The following is a 13,699-nucleotide window of genomic DNA, read 5'->3' as shown; positions in this document are numbered from 1 at the left end:
TATCAGATATCTAAAAGGTGTGCATTATACCTGACACCTAGATAAACACTTTACAGTTGGTTGTGTGACTGTAAGTCATTCCCTTCAAATGTTATTGAGCTTTAAATAATGGTATATTTTGTGTATGGGCCCATTCTGTAGTGAAATACATGGCAATATTTATATATGATTTAATAGCTTATTTTGTTAAATATCAAAAATCTAAAAGGTGTGCGTTATACCTGGTACCTAGATGAACACTTTACAGTTGGTTGTGTGACTGTACGTCATTCCATTCAAATGCTATAGAGGTTAGAAACGTTTTTAACAATGTCGTATGTAACTTTAGAGACGGTCCCTTAATTTCCACATATCCGCGAATATCGAACGTCAAACCAACTTTATTCCAGTATTCCTCTGTCGTTAGCCGTTTAGCACGAGTATCTTGCTGTTGACACAAAACCAGGTAAGAAATAACAACTTTAAAGTATGCTTAACGCTTTCTGTTTGTAGCACAAAAACAGTACAAGTACGGAGTGTTTAGGAAAACAGTTTGTGGGAAGATAAAGTTTTCTGTTGTCACCCTGAGGTAAAATTCTTTGCTTCATTGTTTACCATTGGCTCAATACATTTGTCACGAATATTCTCCTCAAATTCCTCAGGAGAAGTAGAATGAGATGTAAAAGAGACATGATATGTTTGTTTGTTTGTTTGTTTGTTTGTTTTTTTAAGAGTCAAAACAAAGAGAAAGGACGTGCTTAGCATCAGCTATGTTGTGATATTTTCAGGGGGAAGTATGCATACTCGATAGAAGTCACCAGATACCGTCACAGACTCATTTGCATAATCACGTCATTGTTATGATCATTTGAATAGCGAAACGTTTTATATGAAGAACACTTGAAGAACGTTTTGTTCTGAAGATTTCCCCAAATCGCATACTTATGCACTATTCTATGCCATTTTGTAATATAAATAGTGTGAATAGTGTCATCACACTGAAAATTCCAACAAGAAGACGTGCACTTCAAGTATCTTGAATGACTAACTAACTAAAGGCGTGTCCCAATTTGCGTACTTGGGCACAGAGTATCTCAAAGCAACCCAAATCTCAATCCATATCTGGATTTCTGTAAAGCTTTATGACAACATCCACTGTCATTGTCACACACTGGTGGTTAGTTGACTGTGCCCGCTCTCTCAACTTTATAACCAGCAGCAGTGGTGTGAGTTGTAGAGCAATTTCGAGTGTAGGACATTCGCGAACGTCTGCTCAAAAAGTCACGAGATTTAAATAACGTCAATAAATTACATTAACAAATCTAGCAAAAATGTCACTGAGTTGGCAAGATTGGACGCAACATGCCTTAATTCTTGTGACATCATATAGCTTGACTATGTACTACTGTAACAAAATAAATGTAAAAAGTTCAAATCATGTACGTAGGTTTAATATTTGATCATTTTCAAGATGTCCCAAATCATCAAATTTTTTTTTTTTTTTGCCAATTTGGGACAGCATGCTTCAGTTTAATTGGGACAGTCTTTACAGTGTTCTCCAATGAAGTAAACCACAACAACATTAATTAATCTACTCGTACCTTCTCATAATCCTTTTGTTGATTGGCTTTGGTTGAATGTGCATTGTGATGATGTCACATGACACATGTTGGCCCAACTCTGCAGAAAATCGTTGGTAATGAAACATCAAACAGCAGAATGGGGGGAAAATGTGATCTCAGTGATCTTGACTGTGGCATGATTGTTGATGCGAAAACTGTTTTAAAACTGTTGATCTCCTGGGGTTTTCACACACAAGTCTCTAGAGTTTACTCAGATTGGTGCAATAAAGAAAAAATATCCAGTGAGCGGCAGTTCTGCGGACGGAAACGCCTTTTTGATACGAGAGGTCAATGGAGAATAGCCAGACTGGTTCGAGCTGACAGAAATGCTACAGTAACTCAGATAACCTCTTTGTACAGTTGTGGTAAGCAGAAAAGCATCTCAGAATGCACAACACATCAAAACCTAAGGCGGGTGGGCTTCAACAGCAGAAGACCACTTTGGGTTCCACTTCTGTCAGCCAAGAACAGAAAGCTGAGGCTGCAATGGGTGAAGGCCCACCGAAACTGGACAGTTGAAGACTGGAAAAATGTAGCCTGGTCTGATGAATCTAGATTTCTGCTGAGGCACACAGACAGTCGGGCCAGAATACATGCCATACAGAATTGAGGCTGTTTTGTGAGCAAAAGGAGGTCCTACCCAGGATTAGTATAGTGTTAATAATAAAGTGCTCAGTGAGTGTATATTGCAAAATACAATGGCACCAAGGAGACAGGCAGAGATGCAGCAAGAGAGAGAGAGACAGTATAAAAAGTATTAAGCAGAGATTTTTACTTGTGTAGTGTTCATATCATTTTAGAGACTGATGTTGATGTTTATTTTTTATTTGTGTTAATCTCCAGCCAGTTAGCCAATTAAACTTTCAACTGGAAATCCCAATGAACTATTATCCTGCTACTTACTTTTTTTTTTGTTTTTGTTTTTTTGTTTTGTTTTTTTATCCTTTTAGCCATGGAAGATAAACAAGCATGTGTTGCTTTGCAACCCGAGGGAACTGAGATTCTGAAACACAGTCGCTCTGCATTTTGTCTTGTGCTAGGAGAAAAATTTGGTTGTACCGCTGAGATCCACAATGTGACGAATCATACAACTTCATCGTTTTCCCACAGCAAAGCAACCATTGTGCCTGAGATTAAGTACAGCAAACAGCTGTCTAATAGCCTGAAGTTGTCAGTGTGGAAAGATGATCTTACAACGCATAAGGCAGATGCCGTGGTAAATGCAGCAAATAAGTATTTACATCATGGAGGAGGACTTGCTCTAGCTCTGAGTCGAGCTGGAGGTCCTAAAATCCAACAATGTAGTGATAAAATCATAAAATCTAATGGTAGACTACAGACAGGTCATGTTGTTGTAACACCAGCTGGAAATCTCCCCTGTGAAATCATCATACATGCTGTGGGACCCAGTGTATCACCAAATGCATCAGAAAGGGAAATAAACAAGGCATCACTATTGTTAAAGAAAGCTATTTGGAACATCTTGGTAAAAACCAACTGTACTAACCTGCAGTCTGTTGCTATCCCTGCCATAAGCTCAGGCCTTTACAATTTTCCACGGGATCGCTGTGCAAACATCATTGTGAGCACCGTGATGTTATTTAACGATCAACGCAATCCGAATGCCAGGAGCCTCGAGGTCCGTCTAGTGAATAATGACGATCCCTCAGTTAAAGAGATGCAGAGAGCTTGCACGGAACTTCTGGGCCCGCCTGACCTAATGCCAACACAAAACTTAAGCAATCCACCAAGCCAGTCTGTACTCTCCAGTCTGGATCTGGGGAACGTGGCTGTCCACCTCAAACAGGGTGCCATTGAGCAAGAGACAGTAAGTCAAAGGACAGCAATAATTAGTGTTAGCCTCTGTTTGGCTTTTGTTATGTAATCATCCCTACATGATCTTACACTATCTCAGTAGTGAGAATGATAAAAAAATATATATATATATATGATATGATATACCAATTTTCATCTATGTTAGTGGTCCATAAATGTCTTACCATTTTTAGTGCTACAAACAAATATAAATCAGATACCAATTTGTCATTTCACAACAAGTAAGGAGCCATATGGTACTCCTTAAAGTGTCATCATTTTGATGTTTAGCTACCAGGAATATACAGTGGGGGAAATAACTATTGAACGTGTCAACTTTTTGTCAGTAAATATATTTCCAATGAGGCTATTCACATGAAATTTTCACTATACATCAGTATTAACTCAAGAAATCCGCAAATATAAAGAATTCACAACATTAAAGTCCATAAATAAAGTTATGTGTAATAAAGAGGAATGACACGGGGGAAAAAGTATTGAACACGCTAAAAAAAAGGCAGTTCTCCAAGGCAAGGAACCAGCTGAAATCCGTAAGTAATTATACCTCCTATCTGTGCAAATTAATATTAGCTGGGTTAGTAAATTGATGGTCTATAAAAAGGCTTTTCATTACCAAGGTGTCACACAAGAAACATCTCATGATGGGTAAAAGCAAAGAGCTCTCCCAAGACATTAGCAACCTTGTTGTTGCAAAACATTGATGGAATCAGATACAGACGTATTTCAAAACTTCTGAATCCTCCAGTAAGCACCATTGGGTTCATTATCTGCAAGTGGAAGCAACGTCACTCAGTCATCAACTGGCCATGCACAGAAGCTCCTCTGAAGATTTTTGACCAGGGAGTCAGAAGGGTAGCCCAAGATCCAAGACCACTTGGAAAGAGCTCCAGAAACACTTGGAGGCAGCAGCTGCTCTCCACTGCTATGCACTCCACTGCTCAGCACTCCACTGCTCACGCTCACCCCGCAAGACTCCATTAATAAAGAAAAGGCATGTCGAAGCTCATTTAAAGTTTGCTACAACTCATTTGGACAAGTCTATGAAATACTGGAAGAGTGTATTCTGGTCAGACGAGAGCAAAAATGCTCTCTAAAAAAACTTTTTGGCTGTCATACCATGTTTGGAGAAGAAATGGCACTGCACATCACCCTAAAAACACTATACCAACAGTGAAATTTGGAGGTAGAAGCATCATGGTGTGGGGCTGTTTTTCATCGCATGGTACTGGCAGACTTCATATAATTGAAGGAACGATGAATGGAGCCCTTTACCGGGAGATTCTTGAGAAGAATCTGCTGCCATCCATCAGGATGAAGAAGATGAGACGTAGGTGTACCTTCCAGTAGGACAACGATCCAAAGCCTACAGCAAAGAAAATGCTCAATTAGTTTCAGAGAAAAAAAAAATCAAGGTGTTAGAATGGCCCAGTCAATCACCTGACTCGAATCCAATTGAACAAGATTTAAAGACAATATGTTTAGAAGAACGGGCCAAAATCACACCCGAATACTGCGGCCCATTCATTTCTTCATACAGGAAGCGTCTTGAAGCTGTCATTATAAACAAAGCCTTCTCCACTAAGTATTAAATACATTTCAGTTGGTGTGTTAAGTACTTTTTTCCTGTGTCATTCCGCTTTATTTATGGAGTTTAATGTTGTGAATTTGTTATATTTCCAGATTTCTTGAATTAATACTGATGTCTGGTGAAAATTTCATTTGAATGGCCTCATTGGAAATATATTTACTGAAAAAAAATTGACGCGTTCAATACTTATTTTCCCCACTGTTTACACTATATGGACAAAAGTACGTAGACAGCTGACCATTACACTCCTATGTGGTTCTTCCCCAAACTGTTGCCACAAATTTGGAAGCACATAATTGTTTATGATGTATTTGTTTGCTGTAGCATTACAATTTCTCTTAAACATGTTCCTTCATGACAATTCCCCTGTGCACAAATGGAGCTCTATGAAGAAACACTCAAGTGTTTCTACAAAGCTCTGACCTCAACCCCACTGAACACCTCTGGGATGAACTGGAACACGGACTGCACCCCAGACCTCCTCACCCAACATCAGTGCCTGACCTCGCTAATGCTCTTGTAGCCGAACACAAATCCCCATAGCCACGCTCCAAAATCTAGTGGAGAAAGTAGGGGTTAGTATAACAGCAAGGGGGGAAAAAATCTGAAATGGGATGTTCAATAAGCACATGTGGGTATGATGGTCAGGTGTCCCCAAACTTCTGGCTGTATAGTGTATGTTAAGCTCTTGTTTGTGAATGAGTATTAATAATATGTTCATAGGCAGATGTCAGTGTTGCTGAATGCTGTTACATATTTTAGGCTTTTGAAAAAGAAATGGCTTCTATGCAAAAAAAACTGCATACCTCCACTATCTTAAGTAGCACCAGGGGAAAAAGTAAGTGCCCAAAAATATTTCCTTATAAGCTTAACATTTGTGAGATGTTCCATACCTTCAAAAAGTTCAAAAACATTGTGAGTATACACAAGCATCAATCATTATTAATTTGAAGTTTTTTGCTGCATTCTTTATTATTTTCTGACAGGTTCAGGTTTTCATGGCAGTCATGGGGCTGACACTGGAACACCTCATTTTGTGCTCTTTGCCCCCTCTCCAGAGGCACTAAGAGAGGCCCAGTTGTGGTGTGTCCAAGTGCTGCAAAAGCACTCTGGTGAAGTGACGATAAATAATAATCATGTTGTGTACTTTACCCAGGAGGATCATGCAAGCCTGATGAAGCTTCAGGACAGATTTAATGTTCTCATCACAGAATTCTTTAGGGAAGGCAAAGGAGGCATTCGCATCAATGGTGAGCCTGTACAGGTCGGTTGTGCAGCATTGGAAGTGGAAGCCATGTTGTGTCAGGCCCAAGAGGACTTTGCTCGGAGTGAAGAGGAAGACATGCAGGGTGATTTGGAGCATATGTATGTGGCAGACGATTCTGGGCGACGACAACAGATTGAGAAGATGTGTATGTTCTCTGTACTGCATTGCATTACACAATAATACACAGAAAAACACTAAATATACAATCCCCTCCAAAAGTATTGGAATGCCAATTCTGTTGTTTTCGCCATACATTGAAGACATTTGGGTTTGAGATCAAAAGATGAATATGAGATGATGGATCAGAATTTCAGCTTTTGTTTCCTGATCTTTACATCTAGATGTATTAAACAACTTAGAACATGCATCTTTTGTTTGAACCCACCCATTTTTCATGATCAAAAATACTGGAACATGTGTCAGGTGTTTTTTTTTGTTTGTTTGTTTGTTTGTTTGTTTTGCCCTAGTGTGCTTTGTTAGGTTGACTGTTTAAACAATTAACAGCTCTGAATGTCTATTCTTGGGTTGAGCTCTGGGTTTTGCCTATGAAGACTGCATTTGTTGTTAAAAAGGATTTTAAAAAAACAACAACATGAAGACCAGAGAGTTGTCTATGGGAGAAAATCAGGCTATTTAGAAGCTAAGAAAAGAGGGAAAATCAAGCCATTGCACAAGCAATTTGGAATGTCCTGAACAAGAAATAAACCACTGGTGTATTAACAAGCAGACATGGAACAGGTTGGCCAAGGAAAACAGCAACAGCTGATGACAGGAACATTGTGAGAGCTGTGAAGAAAACCCCTAAAACAAGTCAGTAACATCACCAACAACCTCCACAGGGCAGGGGTGAAGGTATCACAATCCACCATTCAAAGAAGACTTCAAGAGCAGAAATATAGAGGCCAAGATGCAAACCACTAATCAGCAATAAGAATCAGAAGGCCAGATTGGAATTCACAGAGAAATACAGAAATGAGCCACAAAAGTTCTGGAACCAGGATTAACCTCTACCAAAGTGATGGAAAGGCCAAAGTGTGGAGAAAGAAAAGATCTGCTCATGATCGAAAACACAATAGCTCATTGATCAAGCATGGTGGAGGTAGTGTCATGGCTTGGGCTTGCATGGCTGCTTCTGGAACAGGCTCACTAATCTTTCTTGATGTAACTCATGATCGTAGCAGCAGAATGAATTCAGAAGTCAATTTACAGAGACATGCATCCAATCTAATTGTGAGGAACTTCAGCATGCAGCAAGTTATTGACCCAAAACACACTGCCAACATGAGAAAGTACTTCATCAGGAGAAAAAAGTGGAAGGTTTTAGAGTGGGCAAGTCAATCACCAGAACTTACGTTGAGCAGCATTTCACCTGAAGAGGAGACTGAAAGGAGAAAACAACCCAAAAGAAACAACAACTGAAAGAAGTTGCAGTAAAGGCCTGGAAAAGCATCACAAAAGAGGACTGCAACAGTTTGGTGATGTCAGTGGGTCACTGACTTGATGCAGTTATTGCAAGCAAAGTTATTGCAGTGAAATATTAAGTGCTAATTACTTCAACTTACTTCAATTCTAGATGTAAATATCAGGAAATTCTGATCCAGAATTTTTTGTTTTATTCTTTTGATCTCAAAAGAAACTCAAATGTCTTCAGTGTATAGCAAAAACAAAAGAATTGGCCTTGCTGTTCCAATACTTCCAGAGAGGACTGTATGCATAAATGATGCGATTTGTTTAATATGTTAGGTAATTTCGGTCTCCATTACCTATATAAGCAAACAGATCATATGAGAAGATACAAATCGACCTCGATCTCAATGACCGGGCAGTTAAAGAAGTGCTGAGAAAATTTGAAAAATGCAACCTGAGAATTGTGAAGGTAAGCTACAAGATTTTTCAGTCCCATCGTGGGTGTATTAAAAGTCCAATAAATCCTTGCATGACAACCATTCATATCAGTATTTCAATTATAAACTGCTTTTAAAGTGATTGGAATTCAGCCGGTTTTCTTGGCTTTGTCGCTATAGGTGGAAAAAATCGAAAACTATGCTCTGAAGCAGCTCTTCAGCTTCAACAGAAAACGTATACAAGCTCAACCTCCGCGTCTGTACCAGTGTGTGAAAGCACAGTTCTGTAATCTGATCTGCAGAGTGGGCTTCCAGAGGGAATACGCACCACCTAAAGGTACAAAACCACTTAATGAGAATGTATTAAATGTATTGAATGAGATATTTCTGAATTTCTTGGCTCTTTAGAGCGCCGTAAACTGATTTTCCAATGGCCCTTAAAGTTAAGAATATAAAAGTTCCCAAAGGATCAGATGGTTGAACATGAGAATATTTAATGCTATTTCTTTTCTTACCAGCATCATAACAACAATAGACATATTTACTCTTATATGCTGTTTATTATATGGGGTTTTTTTTTTTTTTTTAGCTTTGATGACTAATATGAGTCATGCTCCAGGGTCTTCGAACTTAAAATAATTTTGTAACTCACATTTAAAATACTTTTATATTATCTAATTTTGTATACAGAGCTTCTGCATGTTCTCTGTTCCTGGTCTCTGTGTACACTTTAGAACCAAATTTCTAATTTCATTACATTGGTGGAAAACACAACCATTATAAAAGTTACTTTGCCTATATACAGTATCATATTAAATAATGACTGTTATGTTATTAAATTATATATTATATAATATATAATTAATATATTTTTATTTTATTTATGATGATGTTATAAATAGTTTGAAAATTTATTTTTTTTTAATCTTTCCAGAGAGGGTCCATGATTTTTTTCTGAACAGTAAACAATTTGGGAAAGGATGATCTGGATCGCTCTAATTAGGCACATGTAGCACGCAACATGTAAATCTGTTGTAAGATGTGTAAAAATGAAAGAAAGCTAGGTTTACAGAAACCACTTCGTCAAACAAGTGCAATAAATAAAGACTTTAATCAAAAGTCCCATTAGAATCTAAGAGTGGACATACAGTCCCCTTCAAAAGTATTGGAACAGCAATGCCAATTATTTTGTTTTTCCTATACATAAGATATTTCTGAAGACACTCCAAGTACACTGTAAACACAAGTATGCACTGAAGACATTCTAAGTTATTTACACCTAGATGTGTTAAACATCAGGAAATGAAAGCTGAAATTCTGGCCCATCATCTTGTATTCATCTTTTGATCTCAAACCCAAATGACTTCAGTGTACTGTACTCTATAGCAAAAACAAAAGAACTGGCCTCGCCGTTCCTATACTTTCAGAGGGGACTGTAATTCCTTAAATACAAGGCTTGAGGTAATTGATGAAACACTTTTTAGATTTTTTTTTTTACTTATTTAATTGTAATAAAATCTAAAAACCTTGGACTGGCAGTGCATATATATATATATAAAAAGCTGTATTGAATTGACTTGAAATGGACCATTAATAGTCACCCATCACTAGTAATAATCTCTACCTCCAGAACAAAAGTATGGAGCTGGAATATACTTCACGTCTGAAGTGGACAAAGCAAGATCTCTGTGGGCAGACGATGAAGAAGAATATATCTACTTCATTGAAGCTCAAGTACTCACTGGGAAAGACAAACGTGGTTCAGCAGAACTGATTGTGCCTCCTCCAATTGGAAAAGATCCTCTGGTTCGTTATGACAGTGTGACCAGTGGGAGCGGCATCCACATCATCTTCAATGGCCAACAGGCCTACCCTACGTACCTTATTACGTGCAGCAAACAAGCTTTGTTTTAGCTAAACTCTCCATTTTCCACTAAAGCATTCTGTCTTTAAATTAAAATAAGGTTTTACATTACATTCACCGAGCACCAATGCCTCATTCAAGAGTTAATTAAAGATGTCAAAAATGAAACTTAAAGCTCGCTAAACCTAACCAACAAAACTGTTAGCATACGGGCAGTAAATGGATAAACCCAGTATTTCATTCAGTGAACTTAAATTAGTTTTATTGTTGTACTGAAAATGATTTGGATTATACTTGCTTATTGTGGAACCACAAATGTAAGTTGTTTTCTGTAGCTAAATGACACACATGACCTACAAAAAAGTTTAATTCGTCAAAAACAGAAAATAGAAAGACATCCTGGTGTACATTTTGATATATAATGTCAGGCAGGACCTTGCTGATGTCAAATCCTCTTTGCAAAAGTCTGAGCTGTCAGCTTCTCTTCTCTTTTGGTTTGTTCTGGGCCTGTTCCTTTAATTGTTTTACTTTAGGTTCTTCTGATTCAGGGAATATTTGTTAAGGGCTGACTTATAAATTCAGATATTACAGTAATATGAGTAGTTTAAACACATTATCTAATTATATTTGTTATGTTTGAAGTTAAAAATGAAGATGCAGCAGGTTACTCTGTGGCATTTTTAATGCTGTGGATTTTCTACTGTGTGCTTTCTTAGTCATGATTTTTATTTATTTATTTATTTATTTATTTATTTAATTTATTTTTCTTCTTTTATGGACTTTCCCCCTGAGTCTCAGCACCACATGGTTGAATGGCACATTTAAGAATGATAGAAAATGGGACAGGGGCTGTATAAATGTAGGCACTACATTCATTAATTTATACAATAACCTCTGCAGATTTACATATATATTATTTTTGATTGCACTCTTTTGTGAAGCTATGGCACATTTTATTTTCATTTTCAGTACTGAGGTTTGAAAGTGGGTGGTGTTTTCTGGTCTGTCTTTGATTGCAGCAATAAAATCGAACAGATTTCATATTCACTATCTGTGAATTATTAGAATTTATTTGCTTTGAATTGTACATTGGTATCCAGTAGTGAGAGAAATGTTAGCACTCACTTTTTATTGCAGTTTTGGTGGTCCTCCAGCAGACGGGTGACCAGTTTCTCCCTGAGTCCCTCCGCACGCTTCACTAGTGCACGGATAAGTGGAATTGTTTTGAAGTCAAGTAATATTCCAATTCATATCAATACAGTAAAACATTCAAAATATGGTGGTTATTATACCATACAAGATGGTGTTGTGCAGAATGTAAGGGAAAGGGCTCATGTCCTTGATAGAAAACATTCTAGATTTATTAAGGATAAGAAAAAAGATATACAGACTCTTACCCATTCTGAATATAGTTTTGTCTCGACTCGAGGCACCAAGCTGATGCATTTCAACATTTCCTCATAGACATTCAATAAAATGACCTCAAACTCCTTGAAATTTGGCTCGCATATGATCTTGTTTTGCTTCAGGATCAGCTGTAGAACAAAGCCTGGATGCTCATACGCGCTTACTGAACGCTTCAGGGAGAAGACGAAGGGAATTAGTTAATGCTGGCAGTTAAAGTAAAGACATGTAAAGGCTATTAAATGTGACATGCTCTAAAATCAAAAATGCACAAATACACTGGACCAAAAACAGAGTGTAACAACAGAAGTGTTACCCAGAAGGAACATTCAAGAACACCTAGTATAAAAAGTATGCCAAGTGGGCCAAATGGGAGAATCATGTAGGGTACACGGGGCAAGCCAAAATGCTTTGTTAGTTAAATGCGATCACAGATAGTGGTGCATACAATAGTAGATCTGTTATTATATATGAATAACACAACAAACACTGATGTTTTTCACTGTAATAAGATGACCTTTTGACCTTTTGGCAGACCTGCTTGCATTTAGCAAGTGCCATTAATTTGTCAGACAAAATATAACAAAATTCAACACATCGCTATTAGTCCTAAATTTCCCCTGTCCCAACTTTTTAGGAACGTGTTACATGCATGAATTTCAAAATAAACGTTTATCTTCAGAAAACTACGCAGACGATTAGGTAAAACATCAAATACCTTGTCTTTATACGTTTTTTTTGTTTGTTTGTTTGTTTAAATACAAGTCAAAGTACATTTACAAATCACTCTTATGTTTTTATTAGCGTTTTCCATACTGTCCCAACTTTTTCAGAATTGGGGTTGTATAATAGCTTGCCTCAACCTGTTTTATTCCAAGGGCTGTCCCAAGCATGGGGCAGGGTCCAGTGTGAGTTAGAGGACGTGGCGCCCTACTTGGCACTCATTTCTGTCATCTTAATATCCAATCTTCTATATGATATTTAGTACTACTACTGTAAATCATTGATCAAATACACATAAATAAAATTTCAATGAGCAAAACCAAATTCTGACCATGTAGGCAACATTACTGTGTACGGGCATGTCTTGGACATGTACATTCTAAACCTGTCCGTTCTCTGCTTGTCGTCATTTTTAAACAATTAGTCAGGTGATGGTTAGGAAGCAAAATAGCATCACACACTTCAAAAACAAAACAAAACACAGTATGCCTTATATAGCTCAGATTATGCTTTAGAATTAAGTCTTACTTCATAAAATCAACTAAAACTTTGAAATCAATCAGGATGTTTAACTTTTTATTTAATTTTTTATCATTTTAAATATTTCCCCTGGCCGCGGGGCCCCCTAGAGACTGGGGCCTGGTGCGGTCACACCAGTTGCACCACCCAAACAACGGACCTGATTATTTCTTACATGGTCCACCCAGTACTGATGTAAATAGATGTACAGTATCATCAGTGTAAAGCTGGCATTCTTCACTTTAACCTCATTGTTTTGTTTTGATTTGCTTCTAATGTGGTTTAGCATGTTAAACACATATACAGTATGTGAATATTAAAATTCAATTTGACTCACTCTTCTCTGTGAGGCGGAAGACTGTTCACCTTCTGTTCTTCATTCTCTCTCGGGTCACGCAGAGCAAAATCCACTGTAAAAGCAGGCAGGGAGTGATCGACGTTATTATCGTAAACTATTCATGTTTGGGCAGTTCAGTCAAATTATTTTCTAATTCATTCCAAATAACAAGTCTACCAAGTTTATCAAACGCCATCACCATACAACTTCATTGGTTAATTAATTAAATGTGTGTTTGAATGTGACTCAGAGTAATGTTTCAAAATAGGGTTAGGGTTAGTAGCATACAAATTGTTCATAGTTCGAGCAATATTCATAATTTTTATTTGTAAAATAAATTAATTGAAAAAAAATTAACAAGGAGATTGTGAGTTTCTCTCATGGCACATATGTACATTGAGTTACTCCACATGGGGTCTAGTTTGGGAAATAAAGCTAGAAGGAGTTAACTGGTGTTATGTGCTGTGTGGGTGAAATCCCTCCCCTCGGATTGCGCAATCCCTCACAAACTGGATTGATCTGCTCATTTTTAAAAAATTTTTTTTGCTCAACTTGAGCACATGCAATTGATCTCTCTATATGTCACCAATGTAATGTTTGTACACACTTTTATTATAAGTCCTCACATTCCATAGTCTAGGAAATGTATTTCACGTATGTGTATAACTTATTTGTTTTGCTGATCTGACATAACGCCACTGTGAAAAAGCAGGAGA

General features: G+C 37.5%; 1 protein-coding gene across 2 annotated transcripts; it reads left to right on the top strand.

Annotated features, from left to right (window-relative positions):
- The first annotated feature begins 308 nt into the window (after positions 1–308).
- On the top strand, positions 309–11,050 carry LOC128620743 (protein mono-ADP-ribosyltransferase PARP9-like). Of its 2 annotated transcripts, none has more exons than XM_053646001.1 (7): positions 309–445; positions 2,552–3,429; positions 5,788–5,863; positions 6,012–6,437; positions 8,065–8,168; positions 8,317–8,473; positions 9,767–11,050. In XM_053646001.1, exons 2-7 carry the CDS (start codon positions 2,554–2,556, stop codon positions 10,048–10,050), a joined length of 1,923 nt encoding a protein of 640 aa, XP_053501976.1. In that variant the 5' UTR covers positions 309–445; positions 2,552–2,553; the 3' UTR covers positions 10,051–11,050. The 2 variants fall into 2 exon arrangements, with proteins under 2 accessions (XP_053501976.1, XP_053501977.1); XM_053646002.1 differs by lacking the exon at positions 309–445 and adding an exon at positions 466–2,355.
- The last annotated feature ends 2,649 nt before the right edge of the window (positions 11,051–13,699 follow it).

Source organism: Ictalurus furcatus, chromosome 16 (genome assembly GCF_023375685.1).
Source record: "Ictalurus furcatus strain D&B chromosome 16, Billie_1.0, whole genome shotgun sequence".
NCBI classification, from domain to species: Eukaryota; Metazoa; Chordata; class Actinopteri; order Siluriformes; family Ictaluridae; genus Ictalurus; species Ictalurus furcatus.
The sequence above is the reverse complement of the archived record's forward strand: the minus strand, read 5'-3'. Positions and strand labels throughout refer to the sequence as shown.